Raw genomic sequence first — 23,225 nt, 5'->3', positions numbered from 1 at the left:
CTTTCTCAGCGGGGTACATGAATAGCCAGTCTCGTGCTGTTTAAATGGCCATAAAGCCGGAAATGGGGCCGGAACGCTGGCGCATGTGCGGTAGCGCCCGGGGCGCGTCACCGCTGGAGCCGTCACAGCAGGGCGGGCGTAAGGCGGAAGTCCGCCCATAGACGTCATGTGACACGCGCCCCGCTGTTACAGATAGCTCCAGCGAGTGACGAGCACTCCGGGCGGCAGCGGGCATGCGCACCTCCGGCGGCCATTTTAGAGAAGACCACGGCAGCGGCCATACTGAGGTAGATTAAAAAGGCTGGATACTCCCACCCCCCAAAACCAACATAAACGCATGTGATAGTCACAGTATAAAATGCAATAGAGTGCAGTAAAGAACTGGGCATTAGGAATGAGGCAAAAACGCCCCATATATGCACCAATAATAATTAATCATGGAAAGGCATAAGACTAAATCTGTAACAAGAGACATACCATCAAACATACATAACAGTCCATACATTAAAGTGGCCAGTGCAATGAATGATATATACATTCACATAAGACAAAAACAAAGACAGTTGTAATGAAGACGTGATTATTCTTTTTCTTTCACTTTTCCTTTTACGTTTTCTTTTTCTTTTTTCATTTTACACCCTTAGTGAGTATAGTGTGGGGGAAGGGGAGTATAGTACAGCCAAGGTATCATCCGAAGCCGTGGACATAACCTAAAAAGTCACTAAAATAAAAACAAACACAAGACAAAATATTAATACAAACACATTAAAAGAACAAGTGGTGGATCGGTATGAGTCACAGGGAGAGAATAACTAGACAAATTTGCCTAGATTTTTACCATATCACATGCCGCACTGCCACGACAGACAAGACAATAGGGTGTACAAAATTCCTCTTATGTATACTAGGCCCTATTACTCATAGGAACGGAGCGAAGCTTAATTTTTCGTTAAGTCCCTTCGGGGCCAGGGTATCAAGGGTGACAATCCACCAACATTCACGTTGGGCGAGTAACTTGGCCATGTTGCCACCCCTGATCCCACTATGTACCCTCTCGATGCCTCTTACTTTAAGGCCTCTGGGGTCAGATCCATGACACGCCCGGAAGTGTCTTGGCAAAGTTTTTAAGCCCGACACATCTACCACTTCGTTGGCGGCCAAAATGTCATGTACATGCTCGCGTGTCCGAATTTTAAGTTCCCTAGATGTGAGACCGACATAAATCAGGGAGCAGGGACAGGTGGCATAATATATTACGAAAGATGTATTACATGAGATATAGTCTCGTATTTTGAATTCCCTGCTCCCATCTGAAGTCCTGAAGGTCCCACATCTAAGGACATTCGGACACGCGACACATGACCCGCATGGGAAAGATCCCCGTCTCGGACTACTCACATCCATAAAGTTTTTGTTCTCTTTTTTGGCTATATAGTGACTCCTCACCAAGGCGTCTTTTAGATTTTTACCCCTGCGCTGTGTCATCAGGGGAGTTTCTGTCAGATGTGTGGCTAATACATTGTCAGTCCGTAACACGGGCCAATGTTTGTTGAGTATTTCCCCGAATGCGGTTCCATTGGCAATTGGACGTAGAAATGAATCTGACCCCAGAGTCATCGTCAGATTTAGGTCTCTTGGCCTGCAACAATAGATCTGCCCTGCGTGTGGACTTAGTCCTCCCATACCCTGCCCTGATGCACCGACTTTAATGTATGGACTGTTATGTATGTTTGATGGTATGTCTCTTGTTACAGATTTAGTCTGATGCCTTTCCATGATTAATTATTATTGGTGCATATATGGGGCGTTTTTGCCTTATTCCCAATGCCCAGTTCTTTACTGCTGTGACGGCTCCAGCGGTGACGCGCCCCGGGCGCTACCGCGCATGCGCCAGCATTCCGGCCCCATTTCCGGCTTTATGGCCATTTAAACAGCACGAGACTGGCTATTCATGTACCCCGCTGAGAAAGCGAATACGCGAAATGCGCGTCCGGGGTGCCAGGCAAGGAGGGGGCACTTCACTCTGCTGACTATAATGGGTAAGCTGGATCTTTGATTTACTGCACTTAGTACACTACAGGTCCTTCTCAAAAAATTAGCATATAGTGTTAAATTTCATTATTTACCATAATGTAATGATTACAATTAAACTTTCATATATTATAGATTCATTATCCACCAACTGAAATTTGTCAGGTCTTTTATTGTTTTAATACTGATGATTTTGGCATACAACTCCTGATAACCCAAAAAACCTGTCTCAATAAATTAGCATATCAAGAAAAGGTTCTCTAAACGACCTATTACCCTAATCTTCTGATTTTGCATGTGTTTAACTCTAAACACATGCAAAAGATACCTGAGGCTTTTATAAACTCCCTGCCTGGTTCATTACTCAAAACCCCCATCATGGGTAAGACTAGCGACCTGACAGATGTCAAGAAGGCCATCATTGACACCCTCAAGCAAGAGGGTAAGACCCAGAAAGAAATTTCTCAACAAATAGGCTGTTCCCAGAGTGCTGTATCAAGGCACCTCAATGGTAAGTCTGTTGGAAGGAAACAATGTGGCAGAAAACGCTGTACAACGAGAAGAGGAGACCGGACCCTGAGGAAGATTGTGGAGAAGGACCGATTCCAGACCTTGGGGAACCTGAGGAAGCAGTGGACTGAGTCTGGTGTGGAAACATTCAGAGCCACCGTGCACAGGCGTGTGCAGGAGATGGGCTACAGGTGCCGCATTCCCCAGGTAAAGCCACTTTTGAACCATAAACAGCGGCAGAGGCGCCTGACCTGGGCTACAGAGAAGCAGCACTGGACTGTTGCTAAGTGGTCCCAAGTACTTTTTTCTGATGAAAGCAAATTTTGCATGTCATTCGGAAATCAAGGTGCCAGAGTCTGGAGGAAGACTGGGGAGAAGGAAATGCCAAAATGCCTGAAGTCCAGTGTCAAGTACCCACAGTCAGTGATGGTGTGGGGTGCCATGTCAGCTGCTGGTGTTGGTCCACTGTGTTTCATCAAGGGCAGGGTCAATGCAGCTAGCTATCAGGAGATTTTGGAGCACTTCATGCTTCCATCGGCTGAAATGCTTTATGGAGATGAAGATTTCATTTTTCAGCACGACCTGGCACCTGCTCACAGTGCCAAAACCACTGGTAAATGGTTTACTGACCATGGTATTACTGTGCTCAATTGGCCTGCCAACTCTCCTGACCTGAACCCCATAGAGAATCTGGGGGATATTGTGAAGAGAAAGTTGAGAGACGCAAGACCCAACACTCTGGATGAGCTTAAGGCCGCTATTGAAGCATCCTGGGCCTCCATAACATCTCAGCAGTGTCACAGGCTGATTGCCTCCATGCCACGCCGCATTGAAGCAGTCATTTCTGCCAAAGGATTCCCGACCAAGTATTGAGTGCATAACTGAACATTATTATTTGATGGTTTTTTTGTCTGTTATTAAAGAACACTTTTATTTGATTGGATGGGTGAAATATGCTAATTTATTGAGACAGGTTTTTTGGGTTATCAGGAGTTGTATGCCAAAATCATCAGTATTAAAACAATAAAAGACCTGACAAATTTCAGTTGGTGGATAATGAATCTATAATATATGAAAGTTTAATTGTAATCATTACATTATGGTAAATAATGAAATTTAACACTATATGCTAATTTTTTGAGAAGGACCTGTATATCTGTGTGACTTCTTTTGAAGGGGATACCGGCTGGACCCTATATATGTGATCCTATGCTTTAATCCCTTTGGTGGTAAACGAATGAGGGACGTATTTTCACCTTGTATCCCCACCTATGCCCGGCCATGTCATGTCTCCTTCCTATGGTCTCCTTTTAAATGCATAGTGCATATAGCACTCGTTGCAATTATTGTCAGTATGTCACTTCTGTATTAAATAAAGATTTATATATTTTTAGAAATATGTGGTTTTGGACATTTTTGCTCCGTTGTTTTGTGTTATATTTGGTACCTTTACTTTTGCAAGGCACAGGCTTTGAGTGTCTTTCAAATACTTCAACTGTTTAAAAAAAAAAAGAAGTGACGTAAAATTCTTTATAATATAAGTAAATGCGGAGAGTCTCTTTCAGCATTTTGTAGGCAGTTTTACATTATAAAATGCTAGCATTTTCTTCCTTGCTTTGTGAATATCAAAAAAGTTCAGAAAACACCAGTGAAAAGGCACTAAAAATGCTTAAGAAAACAGTGACAAAACCCAGATATAAAAAAAGTGCAAGAGCAAGTGACCAGAAGTGTCATGCACTAAGAACATAACCTTGGCATGGCCATATACAGTGTGTCTGTAAAGTCATGGTGCACTTTTGACCTGTCACTGGAAAGCAACAAAAAAACGATAGAAATGTGAAATCTGCTCCAAATAAAAGAAAAACTCTCCCAGTTTCATACCTATTCAGTGCAGTTCAATTTTGGCTCCATTTGTTGCCCTACACACATCCAAACGATAGCATAAGCTTGCGGTTGCATGATGTCACAGACCTGGCAGTGTATTAATCAGAGTTCAGTTGATCAGGGGTTAATCTGGCTGGGGGCTCAGCAACAGCTTAAATGAGTTTGTATTGTTTGATTGGTTCTTGTTATCTCTCCTCATGAACAGGTCTGATATAAGTTGGGCCAGAGAAAGGGCGCCAAAGTGTAAACTATAAAAATGCACCTTGACTTTACGGACACACTGTACTTTAGATAGCTGTCAGGCAAACAGTCCTTGTGAAATCTGTGAGCTTGACCTATCTGCTGGGCTGTCCACTAGTTGTTGGTGAGACATTGTTCAGGAGTGGTTTTGCCAAAAATTACTATAAATTGCCCAGAATTATTTCTTGTATCTTCAATATCTATTTTGGAAACATAATTGACCAATATTGTGCTACATTTTGTTGGCACACTAGATTCAAGAGACAATTATTCCTGAAAAATATAAAATGATTAAAAAAAGGCCCACATTTCTTAACACCAGAAAAATTAGACTTGGGCTCCATGGGGTCACTTATCAGTTGAAGTCAAATCATGGAATAACTTCTACCCACAACACAACTTCAATGTTTATTACGGGCAATAATATTCAGATTATATACAATGTTTGTAATTTGGTTTCCAACTTTCTTCAATAAGGAAAATTTTAAGTTGTTAAGTAATTCTATGATTATCCATTGACTCGCTGGTTGTGCTACACGCTAAGGAAATGCTAGGGAGCTATTCAATAGTGTTCTACCACCATCACTGCAGTGTATTCCTTGTAGGGAACTATATTCTTGTCTGGATCCACAGAAGCTGAAATCATCTCCTCCATTTCCTCCTGTGTGAAAGGTTCTCCTGTGAGAGTCATATGTTCACATGTTACTTACTAGTCTATATTTCATATAAAGCCAGCACTAATTAAGTGACCATTACCCTCTTCAGTCATGTATTTGATGAGTTCATCTTTAGTTAAGAATCCGTTTTTCTTTTCATCTAAAACCTAGAAAAAAGACAAAAATCACTGAAGACTTCTTCTTGCATGGATATATACGATAGCATATATACCAGTGATGTCCAGCAGCTGCTAAACCATAAATCCCGACATGTGCCGACAGTCTGCAGCTGTCAAAGCCTACTGGATGTTGTAGTTCTGCAGCTGCTGGAGAGTCACAGCTTGAAGCTCACCAGCATAAACAGACCTCAAATGCTCGCAGAAGAATGTCTTCAGGTATTGGCCGGTACCTAAAATAAATGAAAGATGGGAAAGGTGAATGAGATTTCTGTAACAAAGATGCTATAATGGTCTGTGGAAGGCTCTGTTCACATTGCCCTCACAGGCTGCCTTTGGTCAACTACAACTACTACAATACTCAGACAAGTCAAGCAACAAAAAATATTTCTACAACTTGTCTGTGACTTGATGTCATGTAACTAGATTAGAGCAGTGATTTGGTGGTAAGAAAAGCCAAACCTATATCCCTGACAGGTCGCATGCGAGTCTAACGTGAAAAGAGACTTACATTAAATTCTACCTAGTGTTGGTAAAGCTGTTTTTTTCTGGTTTGGTTTTTGAATTTATGTCCTTTAGGTTGTTGTGTATGTAACTTGCAACCAAAACTATCATGGTCACGTTAGGTTCAAGGCTGTAACACAACCCCATCAACAATCATTAGATGCAATGTGACACCGAAACCTTCATGTCACGTGACCTTACTTGGCGTGTTGCCTCAGCCCTAAATGGTCACAGTCATTTCAAGAAATTATGCATAAATCAACAGTACATGCAAATAGCGGAAACAAGATATTTGTTATGAGATTTTGATCTTTTTCCACCTCTCAGCAACTTCTTCACCTCCCTACTGCACTCTGAAAAGTTGATAATATCCTTTTTGATTAAATTGAAACTGAGTGCTATATTACAGCAGTTTATTAAACTGTGGGGCTGCTTTTTTCCAAGAGTGTTGGCTCACTAACAAATTTGCCTAAGAGCACACCATGAATAAAACAATGGTATCTAAGCATCCTACAAGAGCAACTTCTCCCAACAATCAAGGAGCAATTTGGGGATGAACAATAATTGTGCTGTATCTAATTATGGTGCTAAAATGTAAGGAATAATTTCACAGCATATAACACTAACAGTACTATAGGTCTCTGAACTCTCCAGATAAGTCTCCATACCTTCTCTCCAGTAACACTTTTGTCATCATAGGTAAGAATTTTTCAAAACGAATGTACCCTGTCGGCTCCTCTTCCTCTACCTAATGAAAACAGTAGAATGTTTGAATATTATAAAAATTACCTTGCACAGACTTTAGAACTTGGAAAATCTCCTATGTGCAGATGCTATGAACCAGCATATTAAGGAGGACTTGTCACTTGCTCAAAAATTTTAAGTTGAATTGCTCGTAAAAATGCCCCGGCTCCCCCGATTTTGCTGCTCTTTTCTGTTTTGCGAAGTGTCGGTTCACGGCAGACATTTTGGGACCTCCCTCCCATATGCATTAATCACAGCTCAGCAGACTCTGAGATTTACAGACTGCTATATCACCTGCCAAATAGTGACTGTCAGCATTTTAGAAGGAAGGGTGAAAGTGCACACCCCCAGAGAAGACTCTGATGGAACGCTATCTTGGACTGCAAAGCCAATTTTATATAGGAGCAAATGTGAATTTTTCTGCAATGGAGTGATGGCACACATAATGAAGAACAGCTGCAGAATCAGGGGAGCTTAGGCATTTTTTTACAAGGTATTTAAAAACAAACTTTCACCAGTTTGAGTATGTTAAACTGGCCACATCATCGAATAGTGGCCACATCATCGAATAGTGGCTACATCATCGAATAGTGGCCACATCATCGAATAGTGGCTCCAGCGCTGAGTAAAACTAAGAGTACAGATACAACAGAGCTGAGTTATGTATCATTAGAAACACTTCCAAATCTCGTCTCACAGTGCCGTCAGCTCTCACCCTCCCACACACTGCTGTGAGATGAGATCTGGAAGTATTTATAATGATACATAACTCTGTTGTATCTGTACACAACACCTGCAGAGATCAGTAAGGAGAGGAAGGTGTTTTCTTTTTTCCCCTGTGTGTTGCTGACAGGCTTATGATTGGTCAGTCTCTATCAGGAAAAGTACACGCCCCAAGAGAAAAATTCCTCTCTGTAGCCTTTCTGTAGGAGACCAAATCCTCATTGGTCACCTAACCCATTATTTGAGTACCCCATCCTGTAATGAATGGGTATCCATGTAGGGGGAGCAAATGATCAGAGCTCTCAGTACCATCCATAACTCTATAAGTTTAAATGATAATACCCAAAAGGGGGAAGCAAAAGAAACCCAAATAGTAAAACAAATGAATCTTTATTTAATTTGCAATAAAAACCAATAAAATTGACAGTAGCAGGGGAAATAGAGGAAGAGTAAGGCCGGTTTCACACTTGCGAGTTTTACGGACGTAAGAGCGCAGAAACTACGTCCGTAAAACTCGCAAAACATACGGCACAATTATTCTCTATGCCCCTGCTCCTATCTGCCGTATTAAACTGATCAGTATTATACGGCTTTCTACGGCCGTAGAAAATCGCAGCATGCTGCGTTTGTCACCGTATTGCGCAAATAAAACGTCAATGAAAGTCTATGGAAGCCCCAAAAATACGGATCACACATGGACCAGCAGTGTGACTTGCGAGAAATACGCAGCGGTGTTAGCGAGAAAAGCCGGTAATTCAGTGCGGTGTACAGTAAAATCACACTGACAGCTTCCAATAGAATAGGTAGAATAAATGTGTACACATAGAATAGGTATATATATATATATATGTCAGTGAGACACACATATATATATATATTAATATTTCTTCCAGCGCTAGACAGCTTTAAAGCCGGTAATTCAATTACCGGCTTTTGCTTTCTCCTTCCTAAAACCCGACATGATATGAGACATGGTTTACATACAGTAAACCATCTCATATCCCCATTTTTTTTGGCCGTTCTAGCTAGTAAATTAAGGGGTTAAATGGCGGGAAAAATTGGCGTGGGCTCCCGCACAATTTTCTCCGCCAGAGTAGTAAAGCCAGTGACTGAGGGCAGATATTAATAGCCTGGAGAGGGTCCACGGTTATTGGCCCCCCCCTGGCTAAAAACACCTGCCCCCAGCCACCCCAGAAAAGGCACATCTGGAAGATGCGCCTATTCTGGCACTTGGCCACTCTCTTCCCATTCCCGTGTAGCGGTGGGATATGGGGTAATGAAGGGTTAATGCCACCTTGCTATTGTAAGGTGACATTAAGCCAGATTAATAATGGAGAGGCGTCAATTATGACACCTATCCATTATTAATCCAATACTAGTAAAGGGTTAAAAAAAACACAAACACACAAACACATTATTAAAAATTATTTTAATGAAATTAAAACAAAGGTTGTTGTAATATTTTATTCAACGCCCAATCCAATCACTGAAGACCCTCGTTCTGTAACAAAAATAACATAATAAACCAACAATATCCTTACCTTCCGCAGATCTGTAAAGTCCAACGATGTAAATCCATCTGAAGGGGTTAAAATATTTTGCAGCTTTGCTAATGCAACGTTGCTCATGTCTGCAAAACCCCGGAGAATGTAGGTAAAGTAGGTCATTGACCTATATTTACCTGCATTTGCGGTGAGGCGCTCTCTGCTGGCTGTTCCTAGATCGTGGGAACTTTCCTAGAAAGCTCCCAAGCTCGAGTTCATATGAGGACAACCAGCAGAGGGTGCCCTCTTATGATCTCGAGCCAGGGAGCTTTCTAGGAAAGTTCCCACGATCTAGGAACAGCCAGCAGAGGGCGCCTCACCGCAAATGCAGGTAAATATAGGTCATTGACCTACTTTACCTACATTCTCCGGGGTTTTGCAGACATGAGCAACGTTGCATTAGCAAAGCTCGTGGCTGCAAAATATTTTAACCCCTTCAGATGGATTTACATCGTTGGACTTTACAGATCTGCGGAAGGTAAGGATATTGTTGGTTTATTATGTTTTTTTTGTTACAGAACGAGGGTCTTCAGTGATTGGATTGGGCGTTGAATAAAATATTACAACAACCTTTGTTTTAATTTCATTAAAATAATTTTTAATAATGTGTTTGTGTATTTTTTTTAACCATTTACTAGTATTGGATTAATAATGGATAGGTGTCATAATTGACGCCTCTCCATTATTAATTTGGCTTAATGTCACCTTACAATAGCAAGGTGGCATTAACCCTTCATTACCCCATATCCCACCGCTACACGGGAATGGGAAGAGAGTGGCCAAGTGCCAGAATAGGCGCATCTTCCAGATGTGCCTTTTCTGGGGTGGCTGGGGGCAGGTGTTTTTAGCCAGGGGGGGGGGGGCAATAACCGTGGACCCTCTCCAGGCTAATAATATCTGCCCTCAGTCACTGGCTTTACTACTCTGGCGGAGAAAATTGTGCGGGAGCCCACGCCAATTTTTTCCGCCATTTAACCCCTTAATTTACTAGCTAGAACGGACAAATTTTGCATAGACACACTACTAACATTAGTAGTGTGGAATATGCAAAAAATATGGTGATATGAGATGGTTTACTGTATGCAAACCATGTCTCATATCATGTCGGGTTTAGGAAGGAGAAAGCAAAAGCCGGTAATTGAATTACCAGCTTTCTGCTATATCGCGCTGAATGAAATATTAATATATATACATATATGTGTCTACTGACATATATATATACAGTGGGGCAAAAAAGTATTTAGTCAGTCAGCAATAGTGCAAGTTCCACTACTTAAAAAGATGAGAGGCGTCTGTAATTTACATCATAGGTAGACCTCAACTATGGGAGACAAACTGAGAAAAAAAAATCCAGAAAATCACATTGTCTGTTTTTTTATCATTTTTTTTGCATATTATGGTGGAAAAGAAGTATTTGGTCAGAAACAAACAATCAAGATTTCTGGCTCTCACAGACCTGTAACTTCTTCTTTAAGAGTCTCCTCTTTCCTCCACTCATTACCTGTAGTAATGGCACCTGTTTAAACTTGTTATCAGTATAAAAAGACACCTGTGCACACCCTCAAACAGTCTGACTCCAAACTCCACTATGGTGAAGACCAAAGAGCTGTCAAAGGACACCAGAAACAAAATTGTAGCCCTGCACCAGGCTGGGAAGACTGAATCTGCAATAGCCAACCAGCTTGGAGTGAAGAAATCAACAGTGGGAGCAATAATTAGAAAATGGAAGACATACAAGACCACTGATAATCTCCCTCGATCTGGGGCTCCATGCAAAATCCCACCCCGTGGGGTCAGAATGATCACAAGAACGGTGAGCAAAAATTCCAGAACCACGCGGGGGGACCTAGTGAATGAACTGCAGAGAGCTGGGACCAATGTAACAAGGCCTACCATAAGTAACACACTACGCCACCATGGACTCAGATCCTGCAGTGCCAGACGTGTCCCACTGCTTAAGCCAGTACATGTCCGGGCCCGTCTGAAGTTTGCTAGAGAGCATTTGGATGATCCAGAGGAGTTTTGGGAGAATGTCCTATGGTCTGATGAAACCAAACTGGAACTGTTTGGTAGAAACACAACTTGTCGTGTTTGGAGGAAAAAGAATACTGAGTTGCATCCATCAAACACCATACCTACTGTAAAGCATGGTGGTGGAAACATCATGCTTTGGGGCTGTTTCTCTGCAAAGGGGCCAGGACGACTGATCCGGGTACATGAAAGAATGAATGGGGCGATGTATCGTGAGATTTTGAGTGCAAACCTCCTTCCATCAGCAAGGGCATTGAAGATGAAACGTGGCTGGGTCTTTCAACATGACAATGATCCAAAGCACACCGCCAGGGCAACGAAGGAGTGGCTTCGTAAGAAGCATTTCAAGGTCCTGGAGTGGCCTAGCCAGTCTCCAGATCTCAACCCTATAGAAAATCTTTGGAGGGAGTTGAAAGTCCGTGTTGCCAAGCGAAAAGCCAAAAACATCACTGCTCTAGAGGAGATCTGCATGGAGGAATGGGCCAACATACCAACAACAGTGTGTGGCAACCTTGTGAAGACTTACAGAAAACGTTTGACCTCTGTCATTGCCAACAAAGGATATATTACAAAGTATTGAGATGAAATTTTGTTTCTGACCAAATACTTATTTTCCACCATAATATGCAAATAAAATGTTAAAAAAACAGACAATGTGATTTTCTGGATTTTTTTTTCTCAGTTTGTCTCCCATAGTTGAGGTCTACCTATGATGTAAATTACAGACGCCTCTCATCTTTTTAAGTGGTGGAACTTGCACTATTGCTGACTGACTAAATACTTTTTTGGATCCCTTGTATAGCCGTATGTCGGTTTTGCAAGCCTGCGATAAAAGCACACAGTACAGATGACATACGGATTACATACGGAGGATGCCATGTGCAAAAAACGCTGAAACACCCTGCCTACGGAGGAGCTACGGACCACTATTTTCGGGACTTTTCAGCGTATTACGGCCGTAATATACGAACCGTATTTTCATACGCTGAGTGTGAAGCCGGCCTAATGCCTCAGCAAACTCTGGGTACTTCAAATCTCTGATTGCCACCCTCTGGAGGAGTTAAGACCTTAGGTTTTTGGCAAAGGTAGACAGGTGATTTTAGTATATCGCCCCATATTTTCTGCAATCCATAGGTTCCATAGGTTAAGAACACTGGGAACTGTAGTGTACCTGAAAAGTTTGAAGCACAGCCATATCACTTTTTCTTTTTTTTTAAACATTTTTTATTGGATTTTAACATAAAGAAAACAAATTACAGACAGCGGTACAGTATATATCTAATTTCAGAGTCTAACATCGTCATCCTTCAGAGTATCATTTCTCAGTATGTGAGGATTAGGCAGGAAAAAAAAAAAAAAAAAACAAAACAAAAAATGAACAACAAACTTTTACTGATTGTCATCGCCTCAACGAATATTAGCCATATCACTTTTAGTGGTATTACCCTCATTCATTCTCCTGATCCTTTTGACAATACATGTAGTGTAAAACTTTATTAAAACTGAATTAATATTTATTGATTAAAAAAACAAACAACAAACTGAATTACTATAGGAGATTCTCATCCTTAAAATAAATCTGTTGCCAGGTTTTTTACCCCACCTGAGAGGAGAATACACTTTCCAGTTATGTGTCACTTAATGGGCTGCCTGCTGTCATTTTGATAAAAATCACTATTTTAGCTGCTGCAGATTTACCAACTCTCTGAATGCTGACCTCTGTATAATCCCACCCATACCGCTGATTGGCAGCCTCCTGCCTATGCACAGTGTACACAGAAAGCTGCCAGTCAGTAGTGGGTGAGGGGTAAAACAGAGCTCATGAATCTGGAGGACTACATGGCACCAAGTTTACTAGTCCTCTAGTGATCATCTACAGTTGATAAAACAGTTATTTTAATAAAACTACACTAAGCAGCCCAGTAAGTGGCACATCATTGGAATCAGAGTGTCTGTTTCTACACTGTGCTGTACTCAGATTAGGTGGCAGAAACCTGATTACAGATTCCTTTTAACCCTGAATGTCGAGCATATCATCATTCTTGTTATTGTTACTGTCAGGATTGAGATATTATATAGTGTTAGAAGGGTTGGTCCGGTACATAAAATGTCCTTTGTAAATATGCATTTTAACACCCTTTTGTAACTTACTTTATTATACAATATCCTACACTTCTCCATATCCAGCTAATCCCTAAATATGTTTTTTTTTTTTTTTACAGTATTTTACTTTCTGTGACTTTTTAATTGATAGGAGTGTGAGGGTATGTGCAAATGTTGCAGATTTTGCTGCGGATCTGCAGCAGTTTTCCATGCGTTGTACAGTACCATGTAAACCTATGGAAAACAAAATCCGCAGTGCATATGCTGCGGAACAAAAAAACGGGCCGAAACTTAGCGTTGTTTATTTCGCAGCATGTCAATTCTTTGTGCGGATTCCGCAGCAGTTTACACCTGCTCCATAATAGGAATCTGCAGGTGTAAAACCGCAGGTGGAATCCGCACAAAAAACGCAAAAAAATCATGGTAAGTCCGCAGGAAATCCGCAGTACCTGCGGATTTACCAAAATCAGTCCGGAAAAATCCGCAGAGTAATCCGCAGCGTGTGCACATACCCTCAAGGGTCCAAGAAGGCTGGCGTTGCAATGACTTCTCCGCAGCTCCTATCACACCTCCTGGAACAGGACCTCCTCAGGGGAAGGTGCTGCAGTTATCTACTACAGTTTCTTCATCGCAGTCCTCTAAAGATGTCTTGGTAAAATGGCGATGATAGAACGTACAAAAAGGTGATTGTAGAGCTGGCACTCTGCTTGTGTCTCTGCTGCTGCAGCTTCTGTGAGATAAGATGTCATCAGGGGCGGAGACAGAAGCAGTGAGTGACACCAGTGCCGCCACCCAGCTTCTATCACTGCCCTCAAATGAATCGTCATCAGGGGACGGTACTTGTGTCACTAACACTGCTTCTATCACAACCCTCTGATAACAATCTGTTTGGGAGCAGTGACAGCAGATGTGGGGTGGCTTTGGTGTCATTTACTGCTTTTACCTCTGCCCAAAGACTATATCTTTTTTACAATGAGATGCTGCATCAGCGGAGATAGAAGCAGAGTGCCGGCGCTGCACTCGCCTCTCCCTCAGCTTCTATCAGTGCCGTGGAACCAGCACATCTCCAGATGGCGCCGCCGCCAAAAACTGTAGTAAACTGCAGAGCTTCCCCCTGATAACATGTGGGAAGATAGACTCTGCTGGGAACAAAGTGCATACCCAGCCTCCTGTGTTGTCTTGTTTGAGACTCCACTCAAATGACACATCACAGGAAGTGAAGTGGAAAAAAAACACAACAAAAAAAAACTAAACACATGATTAGCTAGATAGGGAGAAGTGTAGGGCATTGTATAATAAATAGGGATGAGCTAATAGCTTCGGGTAACTCCTTATCCGAATAGCTATAGCGCTTCCTGAATAGCTGCCTCGGTATCCTGAATACCTGGATCGCTCCCGATAATTAGCTGTTCGGCTCCGCAATTACATGTGTCGCGGCTGTGTGACAACAAACAGGCTCTCCATGCATGTGCTGTGACTGTCACACAACCGCGACACATGCAGCTGCGGCACCAAACAGATCGGGAGCGCTCCAGGTATTCAAGATACCGAGGTAACTATTCAGGAAGCGCCATAGCTATTCGGATAAGGAGTTGTCCAAAGCTATTCGCTCATATCTAATAATAAAGCTAATTACAAAAAGTGATTAAGGTCTAAAGATAGATATTTATAAAGGGATGTTTTAGGTATGGGACCACTATTTTTAGCTGCGTAACCTCTGAATCACTAGAGAGAAGAGGACCTTGTTCTGCATAACCATTATGAGGATCTGGAAGCTAGAGGAATCCCAGTTATAGTCGGATAATGAGATGAGAATTCTTTAACTGTATCCTGCAGATATCCTTCATCCATAATACAAATCTTTATTAGATTAAAGGGGTATTCCAATATGTCTTAGGTGTAAAAAGAATAATAATAGCAAATGCCTCCAATTGGAAATGTAGGATAGTTCTTCTGGCCATTGCAGTAGCTTAGGTAACCATGGTTAAGAACAGCTGTCATTAAATAAGTGGTCAAAACCATGGATACCTAAGCTACTGCAATGGCCTAGATGGGGCAAGCGACAAAGTAAATCAGAAGAACGATACTACATTTCTAATTGGAAGAATTTGCAGATATTATTATTATTACACCTACTAATTATTGAGATATAATCTTGGAGATGGGAATACCCCTTTAAACTTCCTAAGGAATGTCGTTTAATCTGCAATTTATTCAAGAGTATTCACTGCCATCTGTCAGTGTGAACCTTGAGACCCACGTCTGTATGAATAGTGTGGTTGTACAAATGCAATGTCTATAGCGTTTATTTGTTTGCTGAATATTATATGAAGCAATAATTCGTACACCAGCGCTCGCAGCGCACTATCAGCACAGGGCGGCAGTATGTTTTGGGCTATCTGCTTATCCCATCCATATGTTTAGATAATAAATCACAAATAATTCCTACACACCGTGCTTCTATGTAATAACAAACCTAAAATACATCGCAAACAGGCATACATAGCATCTTGCACTGAGTAATGTACCATACCTACCTATACAGGTAAAAGCCAGTGCTGTAATCCAGAAGATACAATCTGTGTCCAATGTTACGGTGAGCCAAAATTCCTGTGTAGATTTACGGCAATAAATAGATAGGGATTTAGATTAAAATCTATTTGACCTTCGGATAGCCACTTTAAGATTTTTATACAGACTGCCGAGGAAACATGAGAATTTTGCCAAGATTTTGCCATGTGCGGAATGGATCAGTCTTGTAACAGGCAGCTCAATGCCTCTTCTATGGTTGGCCATTGTTGGCGAGTAAACCTTTCGTCTGTAGTAAGCCAGTGATAGATTTGATGTAGAACAGAGGCGACTGCCCACTAACCGTACTTTACCCTACCAGCAGCACCTGGACAGTGAAAGACAAAATGTCTGAGGACAGAACACATCTACTGCTCCTGTGTCCTAGGGCAATGTCTGTGTAATAACACTAGAGGGCGCTGTATGGTTGCCGTATACACAACAGTTACTGGTAGATCTTTGTAGTATGGGAGCAACTAGGGAACCTCCAAGATAAATGGTGGAGCTGACAACTCACACAAATGTTGTACTGTTGGGATAGATCCCAGTAGTCCAGGCTACTGTGCTGGCCACCAAGCCACAGGGCTGCCATAGAAATGGCCTGCATAGAATGAGTGACAGAGGGGGTATATGCACAACATTGCCTGAATAGAGATGACACCAACCTGCTAGTAAAGTATCACTTCTGAGGATATGCACTCTGAGCCTAATTCTTATGAGCTTTCACGTCAGTAATCTGGAGTAAAAACCTTCACAAAATCATATAATTTTGGTGTTCTCACGTCATTTTTGCCAACTCTGATGAAGTGGGTGGAGCTAGGGCAGAAGACGGGGGCATGGTGACTGTCGCTCGTCAAATTTATGACTAGTGGCAGCGATCGCTTCAACACCAATCTGACCAGACAACACCAAACTGTAAAGCGCTGCGGAATATGTTAGCGCTATATAAAAATAAAGATTATTATTATATGTCATAGGGGTGGAGCCGCATATTCATCACTGTAATGGGCGGCACCACATGACCGCTCATATAGGAGAATAGGAGAAGCTGCGGCCAGGACAGGATGCTGCGAGGGAGCCGGGTGAGTATTTCATTAACAGCGGGGGGGAGGGGGGGCGCACAGGGGGTGGGAGGGGGATGGGGACAGGGATCTTTATTTTAAACACGAAAACAAAACAAAAAAAGGATTTTTCATATCTTCTCTGCAGCAAACGCTGCTGGAGAGAAGATATGAATGGCGGCTTCAGCACCAGATGCAGGGGACAGCACTTATCTCTGATGTGCCACATAAACGCACCGACACACGGAAACGGTACCGGAATTGTCTGGACGTGTGAAACTGTCACCTCACGTACCGGAGCCACTGACGTGTGAAACTGGCCTAAGGGCAGTCTCACACGTCCAGATAATTCCGGTACCGGAAAAAATCGGTACCGGAATTATCCGTGTGCCCCTACGTTTTTGTGGCACATCAGTGTGGCACACGTGCGGCACACGTGTGCCACCCGTGTGCCCACTGGGTACCACAAGCACCGTGCTGGGTACCACACGTACCAGCATCTGGTGCTGAAGCCCCATTCATATCTTCCCTGCAGCAGCGTTTGCTGCAGAGAAGATATGAATAATAGTGTTTAAAATAAAGATCTATCTTCCCATCGCCCTCCCACCCCCTGTGCGCCCCCCCACCCCCTGTGCGCCCTTTCCACCCTCCCCCCCGCTGTTCTGAAAATACTCACTGACCCCCTCGTTGGCTGTCGCTTCTTCCTGTTCTGGCCGCAGCTTCTCCTGTATGCGGTCACGTGGGGCCGCCGATTACAGTCATGAATATGTGGCTCCACCCCTATGGGAGGTGGAGCCGCATATTCCTTACTGTAAATGAGCGGCCCCACGTGACCGCATACAGGAGAAGATGCGGCCAGGACAGGAAGCAGCGCCGGCGAGGGAGCGAGCCGGGTGAGTATTTTCAGAACAGCGGGGGGGGGGGGGGGGAGGGGTCCGCAAAAAATCAATGACATCTGAACAGTCTACGTGTGTCAGTGGCTCCGTACCGGAGGAAACTGTCACCTCACGTACCGGAGCCACTGACGTGCCCCTACGTTTCTGTGGCACATCAGTGTGGCACACGTGCGGCACACGTGTGCCGCCCGTGTGCCCACTGGGTACCACACGTACCAGCATCTGGTGCTGAAGCCCCATTCATATCTTCCCTGCAGCAGCGATTGCTGTAGAGAAGATATGAATAATTGTGTTTAAAATAAAGATCTATGTGCCCCCCGCCCTCCCACCCCCTGTGCGCCCTCCCACCCCCTGTGCGCCCTCCCCCCTTCCGCTGTTCTGTTCTGAAAATACTCACCTGGCTCGCTCCCTCGCCAGCGCTGCTTCCTGTTCTGGCCGCATCTTCTCCTGTATGCGGTCACGTGGGGCCGCTCATTTACAGTAATGAATATGCGGCTCCACCCCTATGGGAGGTGGAGCCACATATTCATGACTGTAATCGGCGGCACCACGTGACCGCTGATACAGTAGAAGATGCGGCCAGAACAGGAAGCAGCGCCAGCGAGGGAACCGGGTGAGTATTTTCAGAACAGCGGGGGGCGCACAGGGGGTGGGAGGGGGTTGGGCACATAGATCTTTATTTTAAACACAATTATTCATATCTTCTCTACAGCAAACGCTGCTGCAGGGAAGATATGAATCGCGGCTTCAGCACCAGTGTATCTTAATGTAGCGCTGTCTCCTGCACGGCACACGGACTGCACACGGACAACGTCCGTGTGCGGTACGTGTTTTACACGGACCCATTGACTTTAATGGGTCCGTGTAATACATGCGCTCCCATGAACACTGACATGTCTCCGTGTTTGGCACACGGAGACACGGTCTGCAAAAAATCAATGACATCTGAACAGATGCATTGATTTTAATGTGTCTACGTGTGTCAGTGGCTCCGGTACGTGAGGAAACTGTCACCTCACGTACCGGAGCCACTGACGTGTGAAACCGGCCTAAAAGGAAGAGAGGAAATCTACTTTCCAAGCAAACACCTGGCCGTTAGGAAGGACAAAAGAAACAGTGAGGCGGATCAGAAGTAGGGCTACATAGGACGGGTGATTACGTGAATTGTCAGCCTATCATTACCGGAGGGGAGAATCTCTCCCACTCGTGCTGCTGCTGAAGGACAACAAGGAATTATCAGCTTTCCATGGTAAGGGTGCATTCAGACGGCCATACAAATCACCCCAAGATCAGACCACAACGCACGGACTGGCCGGGGGTCTCCCGACTCAAGCATGACAGCTTCATGTGTTTCTCCGAACTGGTCTGGAGATCCACGGCCAGTCCAAGTGTTGTGGTCTGATCTTGGGGCAATTTAGGCTGGTTTCACACTTGCGTTTCAAAACGCATGCGTTTAAAAAAAAACGCATGGTGAAAAAACGCATGTAAACGTGTGCAAATGCTGCGTTTTTTGACGCATGCGTTTTTGCATGTGGTGAAAAAAACGCGGCATTTTGACGCGTTTACATGCGTTTTTTCATGCGTTTGCGTTTTTTAAACGCATGCTGAGAAATGTGTGACAGCTGCCAATCATCAAAATAAAGTAAAAAACCCACTATAAACAGGAATAGTTAGGGTTAGGGTTAGGGGTAGGGATCATAACCCTAACCCTAAAGGGATCCTAACCCTAACCCTACCCCTAACCCTATGCCTAAAGGGATCCTAACCCTAACCCTAAAGGGATTAGGGTTAGGGGTAGGGTTAGGGATCATAACCCTAACGGGATTCTAACCCTACCCCTAACCCTAAGCCTAAAGGGATACTAACCCTAACCCTAAAGGGATTAGGGTTAGGGGTAGGGTTAGGATCCCTTTAGGGTTAGGGGTAGGGTTAGGGGTAGGGTTAAGATCCCTTTAGGGTTAGGGGTAGGGTTAGGATCCCTTTAGGGGTAGGGTTAGGGGTAGGGTTAGGGATAGGGTTAGGGATAGGGTTAGGATCCCTTTAGGGTTAGGGTTAGGATCCCTTTAGGGTTAGGATCCCTTTAGGGTTAGGATCCCTTTAGGGTTAGGGTTAGGATCACTTTAGGGTTAGGGTTGGGGTTAGGATCCCTTTAGGGTTAGGGTTAGGATCCCTTTAGGGTTAGGGTTAGAATCCCTTTATCACCTTTATGGTGGGGGGTGGCATATCAGTGTGTTTTCTGTTTATTTTTTTTAATAAAAACGCATGCGTTTTTTAAAGCAAACAAACGCATGTGCTTAAAAACGCATGCGTTTCCATTGACTCCAATGTATTTTTTGACACAAAAAAACGCATGAAAATGCATGCGTTTTTATCTGTCAAAAAAAAGCCTCTCAAAAATACTACAAGTTGCATTTCTGAAAAAGAACGCATGCAGCAAAAAACGCATGCGTTTCAAAACGCGACCAAACGCGTACAACAAAAAACACATGCGTTTTCAATGTTAAATATAGGAAAAAAACGCATGCTTTTTTTGTGCAAAAAACGCTGCAGACAAAAACGCAAGTGTGAAACCACCCTTATATGGACATCTGAATGCGCCCTCTGAATGATAAAAAGTAAAATAGCGAGTATTCCAATTCCCAGGACCTTTACCGATCTGATACTGTATATATTTTAATCTCCATTATTACATTTCATGCTAGTCCAAAATAATTTCCTTCTAGTCTGCACAATAAAAAAAAAAACAGCAGGTGGCGCTACAAGACTAGCATATACTTTTCTTCAGCATTTGAACCCAGGCACATTTATCTCTACATAAGATATAACATTTACTTGAAATGTTCTTCTCCAGGCATCCATAGACAGCACACAGAGAGTTAACCCGCTTAACCCCTACTCATGATAGAAGACATACTAGTAGCAATAATTAGGCAATTAATCAATCAATTGCAGACCATTATCATGACCTTAGGAAGGAACTATCCCCATATACGGTGTGTAGCCACGAAATTCTTATTCAAAAGAGGGAAAGTTGTGCTGCCTACGGACGTTAGTAAGAGAAAATGTCAGGTATACATTTTATTTCTTCCTGGACATACTATGGCAGGACACACATTAATGAAAGGAGGGGGGTTACCTGTTAGCCAAAAATTGCTCTAGAAATCCTCAGACAAAATCCAACCTTCTGAAGAGTTTTCACACCAGAATTCTGGAGTAAAAGCTTTGAAAAGTCACAAAATTTAGCTTTGAGATTTTGGGCGTCTTTGCGCCAGTTTTTTCCAGCTTCAACAAAATGGGCAGAGCAGGGCGGATGGAGGCGTGCAAAGGACAATGAAACCACAGCTCATTCATCACGAGCTGTGACATTCCCTATGCCAGAAATCTCACTCCAGTACCAGGCTTGAGTGACTGACTTCCCTTGAGGAAAGTGAACTTTCCGACTCAGCCGATGAACATCACATAGACCACATCCCACATCACTGTTGGTGAAGCATCGACGTGGGATTTCTGACTTTTGTGGTGTTTAGCTGTAACCTCTTAGTGATTAAGCCAATTCTGAGCTTAAAACGTAACCCTGCTCGTGCTGATCGCCGGCAGAGCAGGGGAGAATGATAAGAGCGGCTTTCAGCACCCGAAGCCGGGGAACAGCGTTTACTGTTATGCTGATTCCCAGGCACCGGTACATGGGGTACTAATGTGGTACATGGCGGCACACAGTTGACACACGTGTGCCACAAGTATTACACATACAGACACTGATATCTCCAGTACTGTTTTTTTTCTGGTACCGGAAATATCAGGACGTGTGAAACTGGCCTTAAAGGGAACCTGTCACCTGAATTTGGCGGGACTGGTTTTGGGTCATATGGGCGGAGTTTTCGGGTGTTTGATTCACCCTTTCCTTACCCGCTGGCTGCATGCTGGCTGCAATATTGGATTGAAGTTCATTCTCTGTCCTCCATAGTACACGCCTGCGCAAGGCAAGATTGCTTTGCGCAGGTGTGTACTATGGAGGACAGAGAATGAACTTCAATCCAATATTGCAGCCAGCATGCAGCCAGCGGGTAAGGAAAGGGTGAATCAAACACCTGAAAACTCCGCCCATATGACCCAAAACCAGTCCCGCCAAATTTAGGTGACAGAGTCCCTTTAAGGTGAGAGACTGCTACTCACCTGAATCAGTTGTGCAGCTTCAGGCACAACCCTGATGTTAATATGACTGATCCTCCATGACATCAGCTGTGCCCTCTAAACCTCCAACGTAGGTCCAGATTAAGGGATGTAGGAGAAAATAAAAAGTAAATAATAAAATTGGGCTTCTAAAAGCACTGCCAAGGACCAAGGGAGAGTTATCCTTCTTTTAAAAAAAAATGTTTTTATAGAGCTATGCTTACGGAGCCACTCCACCTCCTTCATCAGGCTAATACAAACGGAAAACTATATGCCGACATTAGTTAATCCACCAATGTTAAAAATTTACCTACAATGGTAATAACATTTAGAAATCCTGGATTACCCCACAGAACACACTAACAAATTATTTGTATACGGTTGCAAACAGAAACAAAGTGAAATATTTTGCTTTGTTTCTCATTTTCACCCTTAGTGGATTCTGTTATCATTTGGTCTTTTACCTTCTAGTTCCCTCTAACAAGAGCACCAGTACCCATCTTACAGTGTTTTCTCATTCTTCACTAACACGCGACCTCTTTCTGCCCTTTTTCAACATGTCATACCTTTTTTCTTTATTGTTCCCCTCAGAAAAAAATTAAGTTCATTGGAACTCCCATTACTCTCATGAATTTCACTTTCACCTTTTTATTCTTACTTACTTACCACTTTTTAAAGCACCATTTCATGCACAAAATCATCCATTGCTCAATTTTTCGCATTTTTTCTTCTACACCGTTCACCGCCTAAAACTTCCTTCTCCAAGTTTTTTTTTCTCAGAAAAATATGTTCGGCTAGTTTCACATTTGCATTACAATCCGTAGCGTTTAATCCGCAACCTCAAATGCATGAAAAACAGCATGCAAACGCGTACAAACGCAGCGTATTTTAGACGCATAAGGTAATGCATGTGGTTAAAAAAATGGCGTTTTCATGCTTTTTTATGCGTTATGCATGCATTTGCGTTTTCTGTGCGCATGGTGGAAAATTTTACAGGAGAAAAATCTAGATAACCAGACACCGCCTATGAGACTACAGACGGCGTGTATTATGAGATATCTATATATAGACTCTTGGACTGCTGAAATCTTCACAGTGTGCTACTGTATCCTGTGTCATGATGGATCTTCGCATGGATAGCTTTTATCTCAACCTGGATTTAAGTATCAAGCTGTTTCTTGCCTGTGCGTTTGCTTGGGAGCAACAAAGAAATAGAGAACGACAGAGAAGGACACGGCATAGGCGTTTTTGGAGACACCCCATTATTGAACTCCGGGAGAGCCGTGGAGCCTACCAAATGCTATATGGCGAGCTTAATGCCAACCCGGACAAATTCCCGGAATATACCAGGATGTCTCAAGACTCTTTCCGGGATTTGCTTGGT

General features: G+C 43.2%; 1 protein-coding gene across 2 annotated transcripts in view; it reads right to left on the bottom strand.

The window, feature by feature from the left end:
- Nucleotides 1–287: 287 nt before the first annotated feature.
- Nucleotides 288–23,225, bottom strand: part of EFCAB2 (EF-hand calcium binding domain 2) — a 68,591-nt gene continuing 45,653 nt past the window's right edge. Inside the window, exons 4-7 of one of the 2 annotated variants that reach the window (XM_069767932.1) lie at nucleotides 6,670–6,749; nucleotides 5,688–5,730; nucleotides 5,422–5,488; nucleotides 288–721 (exon numbers count right to left, since the gene is read on the bottom strand). In XM_069767932.1, coding sequence (XP_069624033.1) covers nucleotides 711–721; nucleotides 5,422–5,488; nucleotides 5,688–5,730; nucleotides 6,670–6,749 — 201 coding nt within the window. In that variant the 3' untranslated portion in view covers nucleotides 288–710. Of the gene's footprint in view, nucleotides 722–5,047; nucleotides 5,344–5,421; nucleotides 5,489–5,687; nucleotides 5,731–6,669; nucleotides 6,750–23,225 lie in introns of those variants that run through there. The other variant, XM_069767931.1, reaches the window with a different exon arrangement.

The sequence above is a fragment of the Ranitomeya imitator genome, chromosome 5 (assembly GCF_032444005.1).
Source record: "Ranitomeya imitator isolate aRanImi1 chromosome 5, aRanImi1.pri, whole genome shotgun sequence".
Classification (NCBI taxonomy): Eukaryota; Metazoa; Chordata; class Amphibia; order Anura; family Dendrobatidae; genus Ranitomeya; species Ranitomeya imitator.
Note: the sequence above shows the minus strand (reverse complement) of the source record. Positions and strands in the feature narration are given on the sequence as shown.